Source organism: Muscardinus avellanarius, assembly GCF_963383645.1.
Source record: "Muscardinus avellanarius genome assembly, chromosome: 22".
Classification (NCBI taxonomy): Eukaryota; Metazoa; Chordata; class Mammalia; order Rodentia; family Gliridae; genus Muscardinus; species Muscardinus avellanarius.
This window is the reverse complement of record NC_137808.1, coordinates 7,442,141-7,462,902: the sequence shown is the minus strand read 5'-3', so window position 1 is coordinate 7,462,902 and position 20,762 is coordinate 7,442,141. Positions and strand designations below refer to the sequence as shown.

Here is a 20,762-nt window from a genome sequence, read left to right as displayed (position 1 = left end):
GCAGTGCTACTAGCATCTACTGAATAGATGCTGGAGTCCTACTAAACATCCTACAATGCACAGGATAGCCCCAACCAAACATTTGTCAGGGTCTAAATGTCCATAGAGCCCGGCTTGAGAAACCCTGCCCTGGGGATGGTTCTGGTTCCTTAGGGGAGGTCTGGCAGTGTCTTAGTTGGGTGCCAAAGATGCAAACCTGGTGATGACCACGCCTCTCCCGTCTGGCAGGAGCACTCATCCCCAGCCGTTGCCCTCGCCAGCAGAATCTGTCTTCCAGCACCCTGGAGGGTTCCTCAGTATAGATGCCAACTCTGTCACCTGTCCCGCACTTTGTCCTCCCTCCTCTGCTCAGTGGGACCACACCCTCTGCTGGGCCCCTGCTCTCTGTACCACACTCAGGGAGTTACACAGGCAAGCCCCCATTGGGGTCCACATCTTGTGCTGGGTTAGCCACCTAGCCCCACATGGTATCCACTGCCTGGAAACACTTGCCTCCTGGACATTTTGCCGCTTTGATGGTTGCCGTGGTGAGAGGATGCTCTGATCCCAGTGACTCCAAGACCAGAAGCCCAGGCCTTACCCCCACTTACCACCTGCCCCAGCAGTTTAGGATTGAAATTCATACTGCTCCCCATGGTCCCCAATTTGCACATGGCCTTGGGCATCCCAGACTCATTCCCACCGTAAGGCTCTGGTATCTGCCTGCATCAGATATCCCCATGGGGTGGGTGTGTGTCTGTCTGTCTGTCTGTCTGTCTGTCTGTCTCTCTCTCTCTCTCTCTCTCTCTCTCTCTCCTGCATTTCACATCATCTCTGACCAGCTGAGCTCAAATATACATCCCCCACTTAACTCCCTGACTTTAGCAAGACTCTGTTTTGTTTTATTTTATTTTACCCACAGGGCTGATGGCTGTCTTAAGTAATTTTATGTGTTTATTTGTTGATGTGTTCTCTCTTAGCCCCCTAGGTTGGAATGACAGCTCCACACAAGCAGAGTTTGTCTGTCTTATCCACTGTGGACTCCCTGACACTTGGCATATAGCCTGGTGCATGGGAAGCTACTGATTGGTACTGGATGGTACCAATTATGGATGGATGGATGGATGGATGGATGGATGGATGGATGATGGATGGATAGATGGATGGGTAGATGGATGGGTAGATGGATGGATATATGGAAGGATGGATAGATAAGTGGGTAGATGGATGGATGGGTGTGTAGATGGATGGATGATAGATGGGTAGTGAGTAGGTAGAAGGATAGATGGATAGATAATAGGTGGATGGTGAGTAGATGGACAGATGGATGCCATATGGTGGTTTAGATAACAGCATAGAAACAGTCAGAGGAGAACAAAATTGCTTCCAGTTGCATGCCCTAGAGACTTTATGAAACAGGTGGCCTCTGATTCAGTCCCTGAAGGATGAAGAAGAGAGGGTTGTTTGAAAATAAACAAGGATGTGGGAAAGTCTACATGTGTGTACATAAACATAGCCAGTTTATTGTGACTAGAGGGTAGACTTTTTTTGGTAGGGAAGCCTTAGAAATAAGGCTAAGGTGACAGACTGAGGCGCCCTCACCAGGATGAATCATCCAGTACCAACCAGGACACCTGCTCTGTGAAGCCAAAGACTTTAGACTCTGTTCATTTGCTGGTCTGTAGTGAGCCATTGACTGTTTCTGTGCAAGATACCAGCATGAAGAGAGCTGAAATTTCAGAGTTACTCAGGTAAGCAGGAGGCTCAGAGATGTTGCCAGCAAAGAGCGCCAGTTTTCAAGTCAGCAGAGCAGTGTTTGACTACCTGCTCTATGCCCTACGCTGTATGACCATGGGCAAGAGACGTTCTCTCTGGGCCTCAGTCTCCTCTCTTACAAGCCATGTTATAGGAACCTGTGGCCAGAGCCCAGGTCCTTGTGTGAATTTGTCCAGCTGTTTCTAGAAGCTTTCAAAAGGCACAGCAGAGGAAAGAGGCACTGGAGTTATTTCAAAGAGATGCCAGTAAACATCAAAGATGTGTGTGCAGCTGTGTGTCAGGGGCACAAGGGGATGGGTGGCGTGGTGGTCTGGCCTGTGTGGGTCTTGCAGTCTCCTAGAGATGAGAGCTACCTCACCAGTAGACATGACCTGGCAGATGAGGGCCCTGGAGAGCAATGAGTCGAGCTGTACCGGCGCAGGAGCGGTCCACTCGTGGCCTGTCTCCAGAGATTCCCAGCCAGGCTGCTTTGTTCAGAATCCATCTTATGTTTATTCATCCAGCAAATATTTATGGTGCACCTGCTCCGTGCCAGGCATTGTGCCAAGCTATGCTTTTTAAATGAATCAACAGAAATGTACCAAGTGTCTGCTCCTGCTAGACATTTGCCAGGCTCTGTGGGAGTTGAAGGGGGAAGAGGTAAATGGGTAAGGCATAGCTTTTGTTTTTTAGAAGAAAATTTTTTAATTGAGAGAGGGTCTTTGACACTCCCTCTTCCAAATTAAATATAAAATGTGCACTGAATATGTTTTTAGCAGTTTTTTTGGTTTTGTTTTGTACTGGGAATTGAATCTAGGGTCACTCTTTCTCTGAGCTATATCCTCAGAACTTTTAATTATTTTATTTTGAAACAGGGTCTTACTAAGTTACCAACGGTCTTGCTAAAATGCTGGCTTCAAACCTGTGATCCTTCTGTCTCAGACTTCTAAGGACTAGAATTACAGGCATGAACCACCATGCTCAGCTGAGCAGTTTTAAACGTACAGAGATAATCAAGCAGAAAGCACAGAGTTCTGTTTTTCTCACAACCCCACTTTCCCGTGTCATTTGTTGCCATTAAAGGCAGTTTCAATACATTATTAACTACATACATCCTTTACATCAGACTTCACTCTTGGTGTTTTACACTCTGTGGGTTTTGAGCAAATATCTAATGATGTACCCAATGATATAATGTCACAGGGAGTAGTTCACTGCCCTGAAAGTCCTCTGTGTTCCATCTTGTCATCCTCCCTGCTCCTGAACTTGTCTGTCTCTCTGTTGTTACCCTTTTAAATATACCTTTATTGTGGAATTGTAATTAGGCGACATAGTGAGGTTCAGAGTGATACATACACATATGCACACAGCACTAAGTATGTTTCCCGTCAGAGCCCACCCTGCTCTCCTTCCTGCCTACACATGCTGTTGAGGTTGGTGGTGATACCTTCACGTACGGACACAGCGTTTATTATTGAACTGTGTGTCATCAAGCCCCACTTCCTTCCCCAGACCCCTCCTCTGTCCTTCCGGTCTCTACTCCATGGAGCTCCTTCAGTTCCCTGCTGTCTCTCTGGTCTCTCGAGCTCCCACATGTGAGGGAAGCCATATGACCCTTGACTTTACGAGACTGGCTGACCTCCACGCAATAGTCTAGTCCCATTCGTTTACCTGAAAACGGCATAATTCTGTCATCCTTGATGGGTGAGTAAAACTTCACATCTTCCTTATCCACTGTCTGTTGACAGATGCCTAGGTTGGCTCCACGATTTGGCTTCTATGAGTTGTGCTGTTATAAACATGGATATTGCTACCTTTTCCACAGTGTTGTACAATTAGAATTGTATAGTAAGTAGCTTTTTTTTTTCACTACTGGAGATGGAACCCGGGTCATTCTACCTCTGAGCTACACCCTCAGCCCTATTTTTCTTCTTTAAAAAATTGAAATAGAGTCTTACTAAGTCACAGAGGGCCTCACTGGGTAGCTGAGATTGGCTGTGAACCTGCTATCTTCCTGTGACAGCCTCCCAAGTACTGGGATTACAAGTGTGTGCCACCACACCCAGCTACCTTTCCTTCTTATGAAGATACATCCTTTAGTAATTCTTTCCACAAGGCCCTTGAATGAAAAGACATTCCTTTCACTAACTCCCTTGAGTGTGCAGACCCCAACACGCTCGGCGCTACCTGTAGCTGATTCATCGGAAGCTTTGTCAACCGGTTGACCAGACCCCAACAAAGCCCATTCAGCTTTTGTCATGCCCAGAGCCTATCAGTGTGTGTGTGTGTGTGTGTGTGTGTGTGTGAGTGTGTGTGTACGTACATACATATGTACTGAGGAGCTGACCCCAAGAGCGTTCTACCTCTGAACTACCCAAACCCCAGCCCTATTTTATTTTGAAGCAGGGTCTCGCTAAGTTCCTGAGAGCCTTACTAAGTTGCTGGGGCTGTCCTTAAGCTCACAATCCTCCTGTCTGAACCTCTTAACTACTAGGACCACAGGTGTCCATCACCACGCTTGACTGACCTATAATTTTAACTCTATCCTTGGAAAGGAATTTAAACCCCAGCCTCTCGAGCTTTTATCTGCTCAGATATTCCATTGATTTGGGGGGAGGGCCTATTCCTCCTCCTCAACATTTAGCTTTGACCTCTCCCATTTCTGGCATCTGGAAAAAGATGCTATCTTCCTTTCAAGCCAGGTTACAAATTTAGACCATAATTGTATGTTTTCTATATTGCCTATAAAACTTTAATTTTCAACATTTGCTTCCCTTTATCTGCTAGTTTTGAACATGACATACTGAATGTTTAAGTAGCCAATTAATATTAAGGGAAATACTTCCTAGTCATTCCTGCTAAATTCTGCAGCACAATATGATTCATAACATCTTTGGCGATGATCTCATATTTCATAGTATCCATGGTCCTGTTTTCATGTGGTGCTAGGGATGGGATGCAGAGGGGTGCTAGGGATGGAATGCAGAGGCCTTCTAGGGATGGAATGCAGAGGGGTGCTAGGGATGGGATGCAGAGGCCTTAGGGATGGAACGCAGAGGCCTTCTAACTTCGAGATACATCCCCAGGCTTATCTTTTCCTCTTTATTCTGAAGCAGGGCCTCACTGCGTTGGAAAGGACCTTATCAAGTAGCTGAGGCTGGCTGCGAACCACCATCCTCCTGTCTCAGCCTCCCGAATGCTGGGATAACAAGCGTGCTCTGCCACACCCGGCTTCCTTGGTCAAATTTTTCATAGTACATTTGCTTCTTAAACATAGAGTAAAATTATTTTCATCAAAATATTTGGCAAGCCAGGCGTGGTGGCGCACGCTTGTAATCCCCGCGCTTGGGAGGCAGAGACAGGAGGATCGCGCAGGTTCGAAGCCAGCCGCTTGCGCTGGTTTAGGAGACCCTGTTTCCAAATAAAAATGTAAAAATAGGTTTGGGAGTGTAGCCCGGAGGTAGAAGGGCTTCCAGGAACCCCTGTACCACCAAAAAAATAAAAATAAAAGAACCCATATCTAGGTTTAGCTGTGGCTTCTATGAATGGGTAGCTGAGTCCCAGCGAGAGGACATGGCTCACGGGTACCACAGCTAGTGGAGATCTGGACTAGGACACAGAACACCCAGCGGAAACATCTGTCAGCTTTTCAACCTTGTGACTGTGTTTCCTCACCTGTGAAATGAAGACCAACAGGGAGTCAGGTCCTGACTTGTGAGCTGTGTGACCTTGGGCAGGCCACATAACCTCTCTGTGGCTTCCTTCTCAGTAAGTCCTACCTTCTATGCCCTCGGTGGTTGTGCAGAGTTCGGAGCTGGCACGCATATGGGAGAGAGCTCTGAGGAATGCAGGAGCTACAGAGAGGTAGACAGAGTTCCATGCTTAGGAGGCCGTGGCGGCTCCTGGGCTCCATGCTTCTGAGAGGGTGCTTTGCAAGCATGGTGAGCTCTGATTACTTCTGACCTGGCGCAGCTTTGTCAGATAGCAAGGATTGCTGTGGTCTGTAAGCGGCAAGTTGTTAGGCTTCGATACTTCTCAGCTCTCTGGGCTTGTGACATTTGATGTCCTTCTCTGAGTGAAAACTCAGTGGCGTGTGAATCTCATGTTCGTTCTCTCACTTCTCCTATGCAAGCCAAGCACGGGAAAGCCCTGCAGGGAAAGTGCCGAGCGCGGCAGAACGTTCACAAGCAGGTCAGATGCCGCTCTGCTCCTTGATTAGAGCCTGCGTGACATTCCAGTGGCAGAGGAGAGCAGGCATGGCGCAGCCACAACATGCGGGTGTGTGCGCCTCCAACATGGCGGGTGTGTGCGCCTCGGTCATCGCCTTCCCAACCCTCACCCTCAGGAGGCCGTGTCGTATGGTGGACACTCCCCAGCTCACCATCACCCCAAAAGGTCACTGTCTTCCCTTGTGCCAGAGTCCCCTCGGCCACTAACGAGGGCACTCAGAGCCACAGACTTCGTAGCTTTGCACTCTCGATAACCGTCTATTTCTCTTTCCGCCTTTCTGACTCTTCTCCATGGGCTGTTTTATGCTGACAGGAAGTTCCTATTAGCAGTTGTATGTGTCTGCTCAATAAAATGTAACAAAGCCCAGGAATTCATTTCCAAAAGGTCCTTTGGGAGAAACAAGGACCAGAGAGAAGAGATGATTTATTTATGGCCAGGTGAGTGTTTTTGTATTATAACTAATCTGAAAGGGGACGTGTACACCCCCAAGGTTGGAGAGGATAGAGCATTCGGCTCTCTCAAGGTCACGACATGTGAAGGGAAGGGCTGGAGGAACATCAGTAGCATGCCTATGGTTAATATCCCTATGGAGGGCCGCACCCTCCATGCTTGATCACAGCCCTTGAAAGGGAGGGCCCTTTCAGGACACAGACAGCATCTCATTCGCCTCTGCTTCTCCCATGGTGGCTTGCATCCTGCCCAGCATGTGGTGGTTACTCACTGACTCCTCGTCCTAGAATGTGATCATCGTCTCAGAACTCTGGTCCTTCCCAGGCCGGTGGGTACCATAGTAATCGTTTAACCCCCAGACAGGAAACAGTTGCTGGAGAAGACACAAAGTGTGCATGGTGGTGGTTGGCGGGGGGGTCTTTCCCTTAGAAAGATCAATGAGGAAAAGAAATAATAGATGTGGGTTTCTTTAGTAAACACCTCAGACACCAAATATAAAATGAATCCCTAAGCTGGGTGTGGTAGCACACACCTGTAATCCCAGTTTTGGGGAGGCTAAGACAGGAGGATTGCAAGTATGAGGCCAGCCTCGGCAGATTAGTGAGACCTTCAGTAACTTAGTGAGACTCTGTTTCAAAATAAAAAGTGGGAAGGGCTAAGGTGTAGCTCAGAGGCAGAACACCCCTAGATTCAATCCCCAGCCCTAAAAAAAAAAGGCGTCTCTAAAATTGTGCAGGGCTGAACTGATGGATGCAAACCCCTATCTTCTCATGCCTTTGTTCCTTTCTCTCTTTAACCCTAGAATACTGAATTGTAACCCAGAGTAAGGTAGAGGAGCTGCTCGGATAAGTCTTCAAGTCACAGATGCGTGTCAACAGGAGTTTGGATGTGTCTTTAATTTTTTTTTTCTTTTGGTACTGGGGATGGAACCCAGGGGCATTCTACCTCTGAGCTATACCACAGCCCTACTTTTTATTCTTTATTTGGAAGCAGGGTCTCACTGAGTTGTAGAGGTCCTCCCTAAGTAGCTGAGGCTGGCCACGAACCATGATCCTCCTGTCTCAGCCTCCTAAATGCCGGGATTACAAGTGTGCGCCATCGTGCCCGGCTTGTTTCTAATCTTTAATGTGATATCGAGGAAGAGAGACCCGAATCCCATAAATCTCTTAAGCTTTCTGGTCAGGTGCTAAACACCGGCTTTGGCTCCTGGTATCCCCTGGGCAGGGCAGGGATTTCTGTTTACCCCCATTGGCGCAGGCACGAGTCATTGTACGCAAAGCATTTGTCTTCTTACCAGAGCATCCCTGGGGAGCACCTCTCTTTTCCTTTTGCAGATATGACTGGTCTCCTCCAGTGAGCTGGCAGTCCCCACCACCAGCGTGGGAGCCTGCCCTCTGCTGCTGCCCCCCAGGGAACACCCACAAACCCATCCCCTGGGTGCTACCAGTGGCCTTTCTCCTCGTCCACTCCACCACAGGCCTCTGCCGCCTTCTCTCCATCCATCTCATCTTAATGTGGGCACATTCAAAGTAGGGTGTAGACATCCGTGAGCTTCACCCCGGCCACGTCAACATTCATCTCTTGATTCCTTCTCAAACTGATTGTTCCTGGTTGCATGGCTCAGCCCCCCAACGCGGGGCCTGGCCGTGGTCAGAGCAGAGATTCAGAGCTGCAGATGGGGGCCACTGCGCTGTGCTCATCCACTCCTTGTGACTCAGGCCTCTGCTCCAGGCACGGGGCGCTGCCGCGCCAGCCAGGTCCCCAAGTGTCTGACCTTGTTTAAAGCCCTCACCGCTTCCCTTCGCTGAGCAGAGGACAGCCCTGGAGCAGGTGGCTCTGTGACCTCGAAGGCTGCCAGGGCTCTGGAGAGGTGTGAAGAGAAGAGAAGGCAGGCAGGGGGAGTGACGTGGGGCCAAGGGTGCGGGAGGGAGCAGGCCCTCCTCCCGGTAGAGATGGCGGGTTGTCCACCGGAAGCGGGAGGGAGCGCTCTGGGCAGGCACAGGAAGACAAATCCCACGTGATCTCACAGATGAGGGAGCAGCAGGGAGAAGAGTGGCGGGTGACGAGGCTGGGCGTGGGGCAGGCCCGGGAGGTGTCGGTCCAAGAACACACAGTTTCCCTCAGAAAGGAGGAATGAGTTCAAGGGATCTGTAAGGCCTGATGATGTTGCATGAATACCGTTGGTCCTCCCTCCACATCTGTGGGCTCTGCAGCCGTAACCAGCCTTGGATCAGAAATATTCTATAAAAAAAAGGTGTCTGTACTCAGCAGGCCTGGCCTTGAGTATGTCATCTTCCCCTAAAAATACAATATAACAACTATTCTTACTTTTATTAAGTATTATAAGAAATCTTAGAGAGATTATTTCAGGTATATTTATGAGACAGCCAGGTGCAGCAGCACACACCTCTACTTCCGGCAACTCAGAAGGCTAAGGCAGGAAGATTGCATACTCAGGGCCAGCCCGGGCAACTTAATGAGGCGCTGTCTCAAAATCAAAAGGGAATAGATGTGGTAGAGAACCCTCAGGTTTAATCCCTAGTTCTGAAAAAAGTGTGTGTGTGTGGGGGGGATATGTGTAGGTTCTGTTGAAAACTGCGTTTTTTCTTTATTTTTGAAACAGTCTCACTGAGTCGCAATGGGCTCACTAAGTAGCTGAGGCCGTCCAAAAACCATGATTCCTCCTGTCTCAGCCTCCCGAATGCTGGGATGACAAGTGTGAGCCATCACACCCGGCTCAAAAACTGTATGACTTTGTATAAGGGACGTGAGCATCAGATTATGGTTCCTTAGGGTGTCCTAAACCCATCCCCAGTGGCTTCTAAGGATAACTGTACCTGAAAGTTTATAGAAAATAGAACCAAACATGGTGGCACATGCTTGTAAACCCGGTACTGGGGAGGCTGAGACAGGAGGATCTCAGGTTGGAGGGCAGCCTCAGCAAATAGTGAGACCCTGTTTCAAAATAAAAATAAAATAGGACTGGGGTTGTAGCTCAGAGGCAGAATGCCCCTGGGTTCCATCCCCAGTGCCACACACACAAAAAGTATAGAGAATAGCTTTTAAGTGTTCTCACCATGCGTGTGCAAACGCACACACACATACAAACACATACATACACACACGTGTTATTAGCTTAATTTAGTCATTCCCAAGGTATAAATATTTCTGAACATCTTTTTGTACACATTAAATATATATAATTTTTGTCAATTCCAAAATACATTAATAAGCCGAGTGTGGTGGCGCACAACTTTGTGTATGGGGGGCTGGGATTGAACCCAGAGATGTTCTGCCTCTGAGCTATACCCTAGCCCCTTTTTATTTTGAATTTTTTTTTGTGGTCCTGGGGGTGGAACCCAGGGGCTTTTCTACCTCTGGGCTATACTCCCAGACCTATTTTATACTTTATTTGAAAACAGGGTCTCACTAAGTTGCTTCTCAGTAGCTTAGGCTGGCTTCGAACCTGTGTGATCCTCCTGTCTCAGCCTCCCAAGCGCTGGGGTTACAAGCGTGCGCCACCACGCCCGGTTTCCCTTTTTTATTTTGAAACAGGGTCTTGCTAAGTTGCTGAGGGCCTTGCTAAGTTGTTGAGGCTGGCCTTGAACCTGTGATCCACCTTTCTCATCCTCCCAAGCACTGGATTATAGGCTCGTGCCACCATGCCCAGCAAGCACCAGGATTTGAGGATGTTATTTTGATGAGCATGATATGATTTCCCTTCTTTCTTTTACAAGGGTTCTCAAGTGTGTGTGACTTGATGTTTGTCCGTAGGGTAGGGGAAAAGCTTATACGCTGAGGCATTTCATTGTCTCCCTGGGTTTCCAAGGGCTTTCCACAAAGAAGATGGGCCCAACAGATCCCAGAGTATATCCTCGGCTGGGATGTCTGGGCTGGGTGATCTTCTCTTCCGGGTTTCAGCTCGCTCACCATCATTGACTGGCTGAAGGACTCTCTCACCACAGCCAGACTGAGAGCAGAGCGTGCTGCGATTGATTAGTGATGTCTGCTGTGTACAGGATGATGGTAGATATGCATGCCACATGTCCACCATCTCCATTGCAATCCAGTTTGTGTATTTTACAGATTGGGAAAGTGAGGCTAGGAGGGAAGAAAGAGCTTTGGAGAGAACACACAGGAACCTCAGGGGCAGGCTGGATTGGGAACCAGTGTCCTGTCCCTCTCGGTCCAGCAAGGCACCTCACTTGGCCTGGTACTTAGGACTCTCCCTGGCCCTTGAAGCCTCCCTCCCTGCCTCCTGGAAGCTCTCATCAGCTGTGGACACAAGGTCAGCATTTCTCAGCGGCTTGCAATGCCGGAAGGGTTGGGGTGCAACCGTGAAGAAACAGACAAGACCCTGCTCTCGGGGCTGGGTGTGGCTCAGGTAGAGCTCGTGTGAGGCCCTGGGCTTCGTCCCAGCACTGCAAAAAAAAAAAAAAAAAAAAAAAAAAAGTGACTGCTCTCTGCTCTTGTGGAGGGCTTCCACCTCAATAGTGACACAGAGACAAGAGTCAGCAAAGAAGATACGCCTTGAGGTTTGCTTTTTTCTTTTTCATCTTCCTCCCAAGGGAGACCGTTCTGTGGACCAGAGCATGCACTGCCCAGCGGCCCCTCCGGGGCTGGGGCATCTCTGCTTGCCATCTCTTTTCCGGGTGTTCTGCTTTTGAACTGGTGCTACGGTTGTTAGAGGAGCTAGTGTGGATGGGAAAGGGGATGAGGCTTCAGCTCGGGGCTTGGCCCACAGTAGCATGTGGGGCTCTGTTGGGAGCTAAAGTCTGCCCTGGCCCGGTGCTGCCTGTGGGATGAGGGTTCTGCAGCCCCACTGCTATTACAAGCTCAGCCCCCCAGCCTCAGCGGCTCTCAACCAGGGGGAGGTGGGACCCCCTGGCCCAGGGCTCACTAAGAATCAGACGGGTACCATTTGGGTTGCCTCAGTGACTGTGGAACTCACCTCTAGCATTTAAAGAGTGGGGGCCCAATGAGACTAAACACCCGGCAAGGACGGGAGAGTCCTATACAATGACAACAAATTGTGCTGTTGAAAATGCCAGTAGTGCTGAGCATGGAGGGGCACACGTGGAATCTCAGTCCTGGGAGGCTGAGACAAGAGGATCGCAGGTTCAAGGCCAGCCTTGGCAACTTAGCGAGACTCTGTTTCAGAATACAAATAAAGCCAGGCATGGTGGGGCATGCCTGTAATCCAAGTACTTGGGAGGCTGAAACAGGAGGATTACAGGTTTGAAGCCAGCCTCAGACACTTAGTGAGGGCCTCAGTAACTTCAGGAGATAACTGTTTCAAAATAAAAAAGTAAAATAGAGCTGCAGGTGTAGCTCAGAGGTAGAATATCCCTGGGTTCAATCCCGAGTACCACAAAAAATAAAATATAAAATAGGAGCCAGTTGTGGTGATGCACGCCTGTAATTCCAGTATTTAGGAGCCTGAGACAGGAGGATCACGGGTTTGCAGTCAGCCTCAGCTACTTAGTGAGGCCCTCCACAGCCTAGTGAGACCGTTTTCAAATAAAGAATAAAATGAGGCTGGGGGTGAAGTTCAGAGGTAGAATGTCCCTGGGTTCCATCTCCCGTACTGCAAAAAATAAAAAATAAGAAAAGATTACATGGGGCTGGGAGTGTAGGTGAGAAGTAGAATAGCCCTGGACTTAGTCCCCAGTACCACACAAGAAAGAGAGAGAGAGAGGGAAAGAAGGGAAAGAAAAAATGCCGAGAGCGTCCCCTGAGTAAGATACCCAGGTGTGTTGTGAGAGCCAAGTGGAGGGTCACTTGGGCTGAGAAGAGAGCCCCAGTGTGTGACAGCCCTGGAGAGCTCAGGGGCCTGCTGGAACTCACCATTACACGGAATCTGCTCCACTTAGCTCTTTGGAAAACGAGGCTCAGGGGTTTGTGTGACGGCTTAAAGGATAGTATGCACAGCCACCCAGGATTCTACCACGTCAGACACAGAGGTCAGTGCCAGCTGCCTAGAGCCAGCAGCAGCTTGTCCACTCATTTTATTTTATCATATTTTATCATATTTTATCATATTTTATTGGGTACTAGAGATTGAACCCAGGAGCATTCTACCCAAGCCACCCTCCCTAGCCCTTTTTCAGTTTTTTTAAAACTCTGCAACAGGCCGGGCGTGGTGGCGCACGCCTGTAATCCCCGCGCTTGGGAGGCGGAGACAGGAGGACGGGGCAGGTTCGAAGCCAGCCGCGCTGGCCTAAGAGACCCTGTTTCCAAATTTAAAAAATATAAAAAATAGGTCTGGGAATGTAGCCCGGAGGTAGAAGGGCTTCCAGAAACCCCACTACCACCAAAATAAATAAATAAATAAATAAATAAATAAATAAATAAATAAATAAATAAATAAATAATCTCTGAGGCAGGGTTTTGCTAAGTTGCTGAGACCGGCCTCAAACCTGTGCTCCTCCTCAAGTACAGCCTCCCAAGTCCTGGGCTTGCAGGCATGAGCCACCAAGTCTGCTTCATCCACTCTTTTGACTCTCTGTGCCTAGAACACAGGCATCCAGCTTTGGGCAAAGCCCAGACACAATGACCCTGCTGCACACAAAGGGGCTGCCAGGGTCAGCCTGCACACCCCAATCCCCCCACGGGCTCCACGGCGCCTCGCCCCTGGCAGCACAGCCCTCCTTTGCCCCAGTGATACTTTACTGGCAGGGCCCAGGTTGGCCCCAGGGCTGGCTGCCCAGGGAAGGGCTTGGCATGGAGCACAGGGTTGAAGAACATGTGTCCAGCGTGGCTCAGGCCAAGAGCCTCGGCCCCTTCCCACCACCATCCTACTGGTCCTGCCTGCCTGCCCAGCGCATTAGCATTTAAATATAGCCAGGGTGTCCCCCCAAAGCTCTCTTCCCCATTGAAGCCACCAGGGAGGGAGCATTTGAATCCTTCTCCTGGGCTCCCCTTCCTTCATAATGGCCATCTTGTATTCATTAGCTTCTGTCTGTGGCGTTAGCCGAAAGAGGGAGCGAGGGCGCCTAGCAACCCGGAGAGGCTGAGAAAAGACGTGGGAAGGAAGTGGTTTTCATGTAATTATTCACTCCGACAAAAGCCCTTGTCAGGTACACACTGGAAACACAGCTGTTTCATTATTCTCCTAACCTACTTTTCATCTTTTGAGAATCCTCCCCGATATAAAAGGTGCAAAGAAAGAGCTTTATTTCAGCCATTTTCTGCCGGGCCATATAAGTTATGTTTTCAGTTCCTTCTAAGAAGGCTTCCACTTCACAAAAGTTGTGCTGTGTGTGTGTGTGTGTGTGTGTGTGTGTGTGTGTGTGTCTGTCTGTCTGTCTGTCTGTCTGAAAAGAGAACATTTAAGGAAGAAGAGGCTGTGGGTTATGAGCCCCAGGAAGGCCACTGCGGCCTATCTTGGCTTCTTAGATCCGAAAGCCAAAAGCCGCAAGTGTTGGGTCTGGCCAGTTTTCGTACATCTTGGTCCAGCATTGGAACGGCAAGAAGCCGAGACGCCATAAGATGCGAGCTCCTTCCACCAATCACTGGTGCTCGTAGCCTTAGGAGGAAAGTGTTTCTGCTTTTCCTTTCCTTTCCTTTTCTTTTCTTTTCTTTTCTCTTTTCTTCCAGAGCTCACATGTAACTCAGGACCTTATGCATGTTGGGCAAGCGCCCTACCGCTGAGCTGTACCCCGCCCTGTCCTTGCTTTAGTGGCAGATAGCTGCGGTGTCTGGTGGGCCCCACAATACTGATTGGCACTGTGGAGCATGCCTGTAATCCCAGTACGTAGGACGATGAGATAGGAGGATTTCAAGTTCAAGGCCAGTCTCAGCAACTTAACGAGACCCTCAACAACTCAGTAAGACCTGTTTCAGAATAAAAATAAAAAATAAAAAGGTCTGGGGGTATAGTCTGAGGTAGAACACCTCTGGGTTCAATCCCTAGTACCAAAAAAAAAAAAAGTAGGGGTCTCGTTAAGTTGCTGGGGGTCTTACTAAGTTGCTAAGGGTAGCCTTGAACCTGGGATCCTTCTGTCTCAGCCTCTCAACTACTGGGATTGCAGGCATGTCCCACTACCACGCCTGGCTTAAGTGACTGTGTTTGAGTCTGGGGGGATGAATATTGACTCGGCACCTCCTGCTCATTAGTGCCTGAAACTGGGTTCCAAGTCTTCTTCTAGGTTCAGCACTGCGCCCAAGGCCTGTTTCACTTCTATTACCTATTTTATCTTTCATGTGTGTATGTGGGGGGGTAGGTGCTTGCCACATATGATCCACTCCCTGGGCTCCCCAATCAAATAAGTCACTTCTCTCCCAGAGGCAGGAAAAAGACATGGGGCTTTCTCCCTCAAACATCTAATAAATTAGACATCCTACTTGTATGATCCCAGTAGGGAGACAGGGAGTGTGTTTCCCCTACCTACCTATCTTTCACCTGGGGATAAGGATGCCATCTCAGGATACATGGTTGTGTGTGTGTGTGTGCGCGCGCGTGTGCACGCAGGAATGCTACTGGAGATTGGACCCAGAGGCATTCTACCTCTGAGCTATACCTCCAGCCATTTTTAACTTGTTTTGCAACAGAGTCTCACTAAGCTCCTGAGGCTGGCCGGGAACCAGTGACCCTTCTTTCTCAGCCTCTCAAGGACTGGGATTGCAGGCGTGTGCCACCACACTGGACTCATATGGTTTTATGAAGTGTGGTCCTCGTGGACAGGGCCCTCCTTCACGACAAATGTAGCATCTGAGCATGGGTAGGGCAGGATTTATCCTTGTGTGTCCATGTGCCCTCACTTTGGCCAGCAAATGTCCTCGAGGACCTTCTGCCAGTGACCAGGTGCTGGTCCCCAAGGGTCTTGCAGGGAATGCAGGTTGCCCGCTGGCTGATCCTTCGCACTGAACCTCCTGTGCACCTGCGCTTCCTGGAACCAGCTCCCCCTCAGGAGGGGAGTTTGCCCCAGCGCCAGAGGGCGGGACCACCTCTCCTCTCCAGGGGCTGCAGGCCCCTGTTCCCATGCAAGTCCATCCTCCAGACCTGAATGTGGCCCGCCTGCACCGCGCTGCCAGAACGCCCCCATTCATCGCCGTGGAACACGAGGAGCGATCCCTTTCTCGGGGCTGACCCAGCTTCCTCAGGGTTTGTTTCCTTGCGACTCTTTTTCCTTCCGATTGTGTTGAGAACTAGGAAGCCCATTCTGCTCGGCGCCGCTCCCTTTTGGCTCCTGGGAGATGCCGGTCAATGGGGCTGAGGGCCTGGGCCTGCTTTCATGGAGGTGGGTTGCTTTTGTTCTGTGGGCTGGACAGCCGTAGAGCCACAGAGCAGAGCGGTGAAAGGCCCAGCGACTGGACTCTGCAGACCAGGAGCCCCCGCCCCGCCGAACCCAAGAGCCAGGACGCCATGGCTGCAAACCCAACTCCTCCTCCAAGCCCTTTGACCCTCTAGGGTCCTTCCAGTCTTCAGTACTGAGGGCGATGGGTTGCTTCCCTAGTGAGATTTATACACGGAGGCCTCAGGGCCATGGCGAGCTTCAGCAGACATGAACTCCTGTTTCCCACCAATGCAGTGGAAGGGCGCAGGGGTCTTCAGTTAGCCTGTCCTGCGTTCTTCACCTCTCTCAGCATTCACCCTGCAAGCAGTGCCCCAGAACTTATCTTTTTTTTTTTTTTTTGAAACAGGATCTTGCCGAGGTTATCGAGGCTAGATTCAAACTTGTGACCCTTCCAGCTCACCTGGCTTCCAAATTAGTGTTTACTATTTACTTACATCATACTTGCCGCCTCCATTAACATAACAGCTGGCCCATTCTCTAGTGTTGCACCCCATCCACCATACTGCTCAAGGATGGATATTCTTCTCTTCTGGCAAGAATAAACCTTTTTTATCTGCCTTTTAAAGATTTCTTGTGAACCAAGGAGGCAAGATGGCAACAGAAAAAAATTTTTTTTTTAATTTCCCAGAATGTTCCCAAATAAACAGAAGCAGGATAACAAAGCCAAAGCAAAAGATGACCTGTGAGTAGCACCTTCAGCGTAGCAGGGCGGGTACTTGAACCATGGCACGTGACCGGTGGGGCCAGACACCAGCAGCAGTAACAGCCCCAGGAGATCAGCCCCAGGAGAGGTGGAGGATGGAGGCGAAGGGAATCCTTCGTGTCAAGTGCCAGGAAACCCAGAAAGCCGAGCACGCTCACCTGTAGAGAGGGGTCCTGTTGGGGAGCAGCTCAGTGGGTCTGTCTAAAAATATCAGCCCAAACCAGGAGGGGTCTGCACCGGCCCCAGGCCCCAGGTGAGGACTGCAAGAAGCCCAGGCAGAGGCCCGAGCCCCAGAAACCATAGGGATTAGCCTGCTAAAGCGCCATTGCAAGGTGTCTCTACATTGAGGAGAAATCACTGAAAGCAGAGTTCACATTAAGAGGATGGAGATGCTAGAATATTTTAGAAAGTACTGTGTATACAGTCGTTGTTTTAAAGACTTTTTTCATAATAGCAGACTAGGGAACTCTACAACTGTAACAAGACTAGAAAATCTGCCCCAGATTACCCCCATGCCTCTATGTAGAAATGGAGTACAGGAGAGTTTATCTCACTATACATGAGCCAAATACACACAAAGCCATTATAAGAAAAAGAATTACGAGAATAGCATTTACTCAGGTAATAAATACGTTCCACCAAACAGCTGAACACTGAAACTTGACGTCATCTGTGTGTGCGTGTGTGTGTGTGTGTTTGTGTTTGTGCACACGTGCGCGCATGTGCACACACGTGTGTACATGCACGCTTTACTGGGGATTGAACCCAGGAGCATTCTGCCTCTGTGCTACACCCCCAACCCCTTTTTTATTATTTTTACTTTGAAACAAGGTCTCACTAAATTGTGTCAGGCCTCACTAAGTTTCTGAGGCTGGCCACAAACTTGTAAATCTCCTGTCTCAGCCTCCCAAGTACTGGGATTATGTGTGAACCACCACTGCCCGGCTGAAACTTGGTATTTCAAAACCAGCTAAAAGAGATTAAGAAACCAAAGGATGCTATGAGGCAAATAGCAGAAATGCAAGTGCTAGGCAAAAAGGAAGTGTGGAAAGAGTGCTGACAAGGGCAGCTCATGAGAGGAAATCTATCTCAGGAAAAGTGAATAGGAGTAAAAGAATGGAGAGTGACCATGAATGGTGGAGGAAAACACAAACTGCAGTCAGGTAGCAACGAACAACGAGATCCTAAACGCATGCAAGAAGTGATAAGTCCAGATGACGAAGAAGATCCAACATACATACAAGTTCCTAAAGAAACACAAAGCAGCCAGGCGTGGTTGCGCACGCTTGTAATCCCCGCGCTTGGGAGGCGGAGACGAGGATCACAGGTTTGAGAAAAGCCTTAGCAAGTAGTGAGACTTGCATCAACCTAGTGCGACCTAAATAAAAGTAAATAATAGGGCTGGAGGGGGTAGCTCAGAAGCAGAATGCCCCTAAGTTAATCTTCAGTACCACACACACACACACACACACACACACACACACACACACACACACGATGATCTAGTAGATCTCTCTAAAGAAGAAAGTGGCTGTGTCCAGAGATAATGTGCTGTCTGCTGTTGGCAGCAACCAATCAGAGACCATTCTGTCAGAAGGATTTAGAAGATACCTTTGTTGTTGGGGGAGAGGTCATACCAGAAGATCTTGAAGCTGATTCTAAATCTGAAATTCTGGGACTGGCTGCTGATGCATCTCCATAGGTGGGTCCCCATGGATTTGTATGCACCGATTCACAGCTGTGTTGTTTGGGGCACACTACTTGGTCTCTCAGTTGGTTCCTATTTCCTCAGCTATAAAAAATAAAAAAAGGGCTATCAGCACTTCTTACAGAATCCCATATGAAGGCTTGGCAAGCTGGGGCATGGTGATGCACACCTGTCATCCCAGTACTTAGGAGGCTGAGACTGGAGGATCACAGGTTTGAGGCCAGCCTCAGCAACTTAGCAAGGCCCTCAGCAACTTAGTGAGATTCTTTTACCAAATAAAAGATAAAAGAGGGCTGGAGGTGTAGCTCCGAGGCAGAATACCTATGGGTGAGTTCAGTCCCCAGTATTAAAAAAATTAAAAGGCTCAGCAAGGTGCCTGCACATTGTAAGTGCCTAATAAGCGCTATGTCTAAATTTTGTGCTGAGCTCCTTTCTCTCGGTACCTGAGCAGCAGCTTCTGGGTTTTAGCTGCAGATTTTCCTTGGTAAGTTCCAGAGCCAGCTTCAAAGACAGCCCTGGGGGGAAGTGCTAGAAAAGCCACTGTGATTCCCCTTGCACATGTCACGCTGTCCACAGCTGTTTTTGTCAGAGGAGACCAAGGCGACAAGAAAGTAGAGGCCGTAAGGGCCGCATGGGAGCCAGCACAGAGGAATGTGTGCTGAAAGCTGATGGAGATGGGCCGGGCCCCCGCCCTGTCCCTGCCCCTGCGCTCCGGGTAGTTGTGCATAGCTCCCTGGGCTGTGTCTCGGGTGTGAGCACGGTTAAGCATGACCTAGCCTTACGTGCCGCCACCAGCCCCAGGGCTCCCCCTCCTTAGTGCATGGCTCCTCAGCACAGTTCTGTTAGGGAAGTCGCTGGCCCGCTTTGCAGGTGAGGGAACTAAGCCTCAGAGAGGGGAAGTAGCTTTTCTAAAATCCCATAGCGGAGCCAGGGTCCTAGACAGACAGATTGGTGCTGTTGAGGGAGCTGTTGCCCATGACCTCCGGAAAGTTCTGCAGTTCACTAAAGGCATCCGTGTTTCATCAAGTGGTCGGCAAGAATAGAACTCCTTGCCAGGTGTGGTGGCGCACGCCTATGATCTCAGCACTTAAGAGGCTGAGACAGGAAGACCGTAGGTTTGAGGACAGCCTCAGCAAGTAATTAGACTCTCATCAACCTAGTGAGACCCTGTTTCAAAATAAAAATAAAATAGGGCTGGGGGTATAGGCTGGAGGTAGAATGCCGCTGGGGTCAATCCCCAGTAACACACACACACACACACACACACCTCCTTTTAAAAGTAAGCCCTGATGCTGGGTGTGGTAGCACATGTCTATAATTCTAGTATTTCGGAGACTGAGAAAGGAGGATCAGTTTCAAGCCCAGATCAACAATTCAGCAAGACCTTATTTCAAAAATAAAAAGGCTGGGGGTATAGCTGGGAGTTAGAATATTTCTGGGTTCAGTCTCCAGTACCAAAAAAGCCCTCTGAGACTGGCGGATCACAGGTTCAAGACTAAATTGCCTCCACAATTTAGCAAGACTCTTAGCAACTTAGCAAGACCTTGTTTCAAAATTTTAAAAAAGAACTGCACTAGGGGTGTACCTCAGAAGTAGAATGCCCCTGGGTTTAATCCCTAGTAAAACACACACACACACACACACACACGGTCCTGAGGTTAGGACGTTTGATGAAGCATTCATGGAGATTTTTGGTGGGTGGGGGATATCACAGAACAAGCCTCCTCTCGCACACATAAGTGTCTGATGCCACCTCTTTGTACCCACTCTTTGTTCTCCCTGCAGGTGTGGGTGGATGCTGGCACGCAGATCTTTTTCTCCTACGCCATCTGCCTGGGCTGCCTGACTGCCCTGGGGAGTTATAACAATTACAACAACAACTGCTACAGGTGAGCCTCGCTGGGCCCTGCCGCCTCGTCCTGCCCCAGGTTCCCCACGTTGCTGCGTGGCCCAGGAGAAAGCAGATGGGCTGCTCGCTGACCCCTCTGCCCCAGGGTCAGAGCATGCCCGCCATCGGAGTCTGCTCCAAGATACAAGGCGAAGCCATCCCCAGAATCCCATTCAGGCTTCAGAGCCACTCCGATGGCACAGGTGGACCCCAGAGGGGACCAGGAGCTGGCAGAGGTCTCGCCGCCCTAAGTGGAAGCACTAACCTGTCACTCAGGTGTTCCAACCTCAGGATCCTTGCTCTCCTGCCTCGATTGAGAAACCTGCTTCCTTCCCTTCCCTTCTCCCGGGAATATCGGGTTCTCCCCACCCCTGCCCAGAGTGGCTGGGGCGCAGCCCTGCCTTTGGCCTCCTCAGCCTCCCTACCTCTCCTGGTCCTCTTCGTACCTGGGGGTGTGAAGGGACTAGTGGCGGGTAAGCCCAAAGCTATCTGACCTGGGGCCCCTCAAACCCCGGAGCTAGGTCAGTGCCGGCTCTTGGGCAGGGAGGAGAAAGCCATCTGTCGGCTGTACAGACAGGAAGCAGTGGCCCGTGGGGCATAAGTCACCTGCTTGTAATTCACATTGCTGAGTGGAGCGTGGCTTTCCCCTGGGGTCTTCCCGCCTCCTGCACCCCAGCCCCTCACTGTCAGGGATGGCCAGTTCCTTGACAAGGATATGGCCATGGCTGGCCAGTGTCTTGGGGCAGTCCC

At 49.8% G+C, this 20,762-nt stretch overlaps 1 protein-coding gene across 1 annotated transcript in view; it reads left to right on the top strand.

Moving 5' to 3' along the window:
• Positions 1–20,762, top strand: part of SLC6A11 (solute carrier family 6 member 11) — a gene marked incomplete at both ends in the record, with an annotated part of 99,397 nt that overhangs the window by 62,172 nt on the left and 16,463 nt on the right. The window contains one exon of the mRNA XM_080718118.1: positions 19,910–20,013. Coding sequence (XP_080574244.1) covers positions 19,910–20,013 — 104 coding nt within the window. The remainder of the gene's footprint in view (positions 1–19,909; positions 20,014–20,762) is intronic.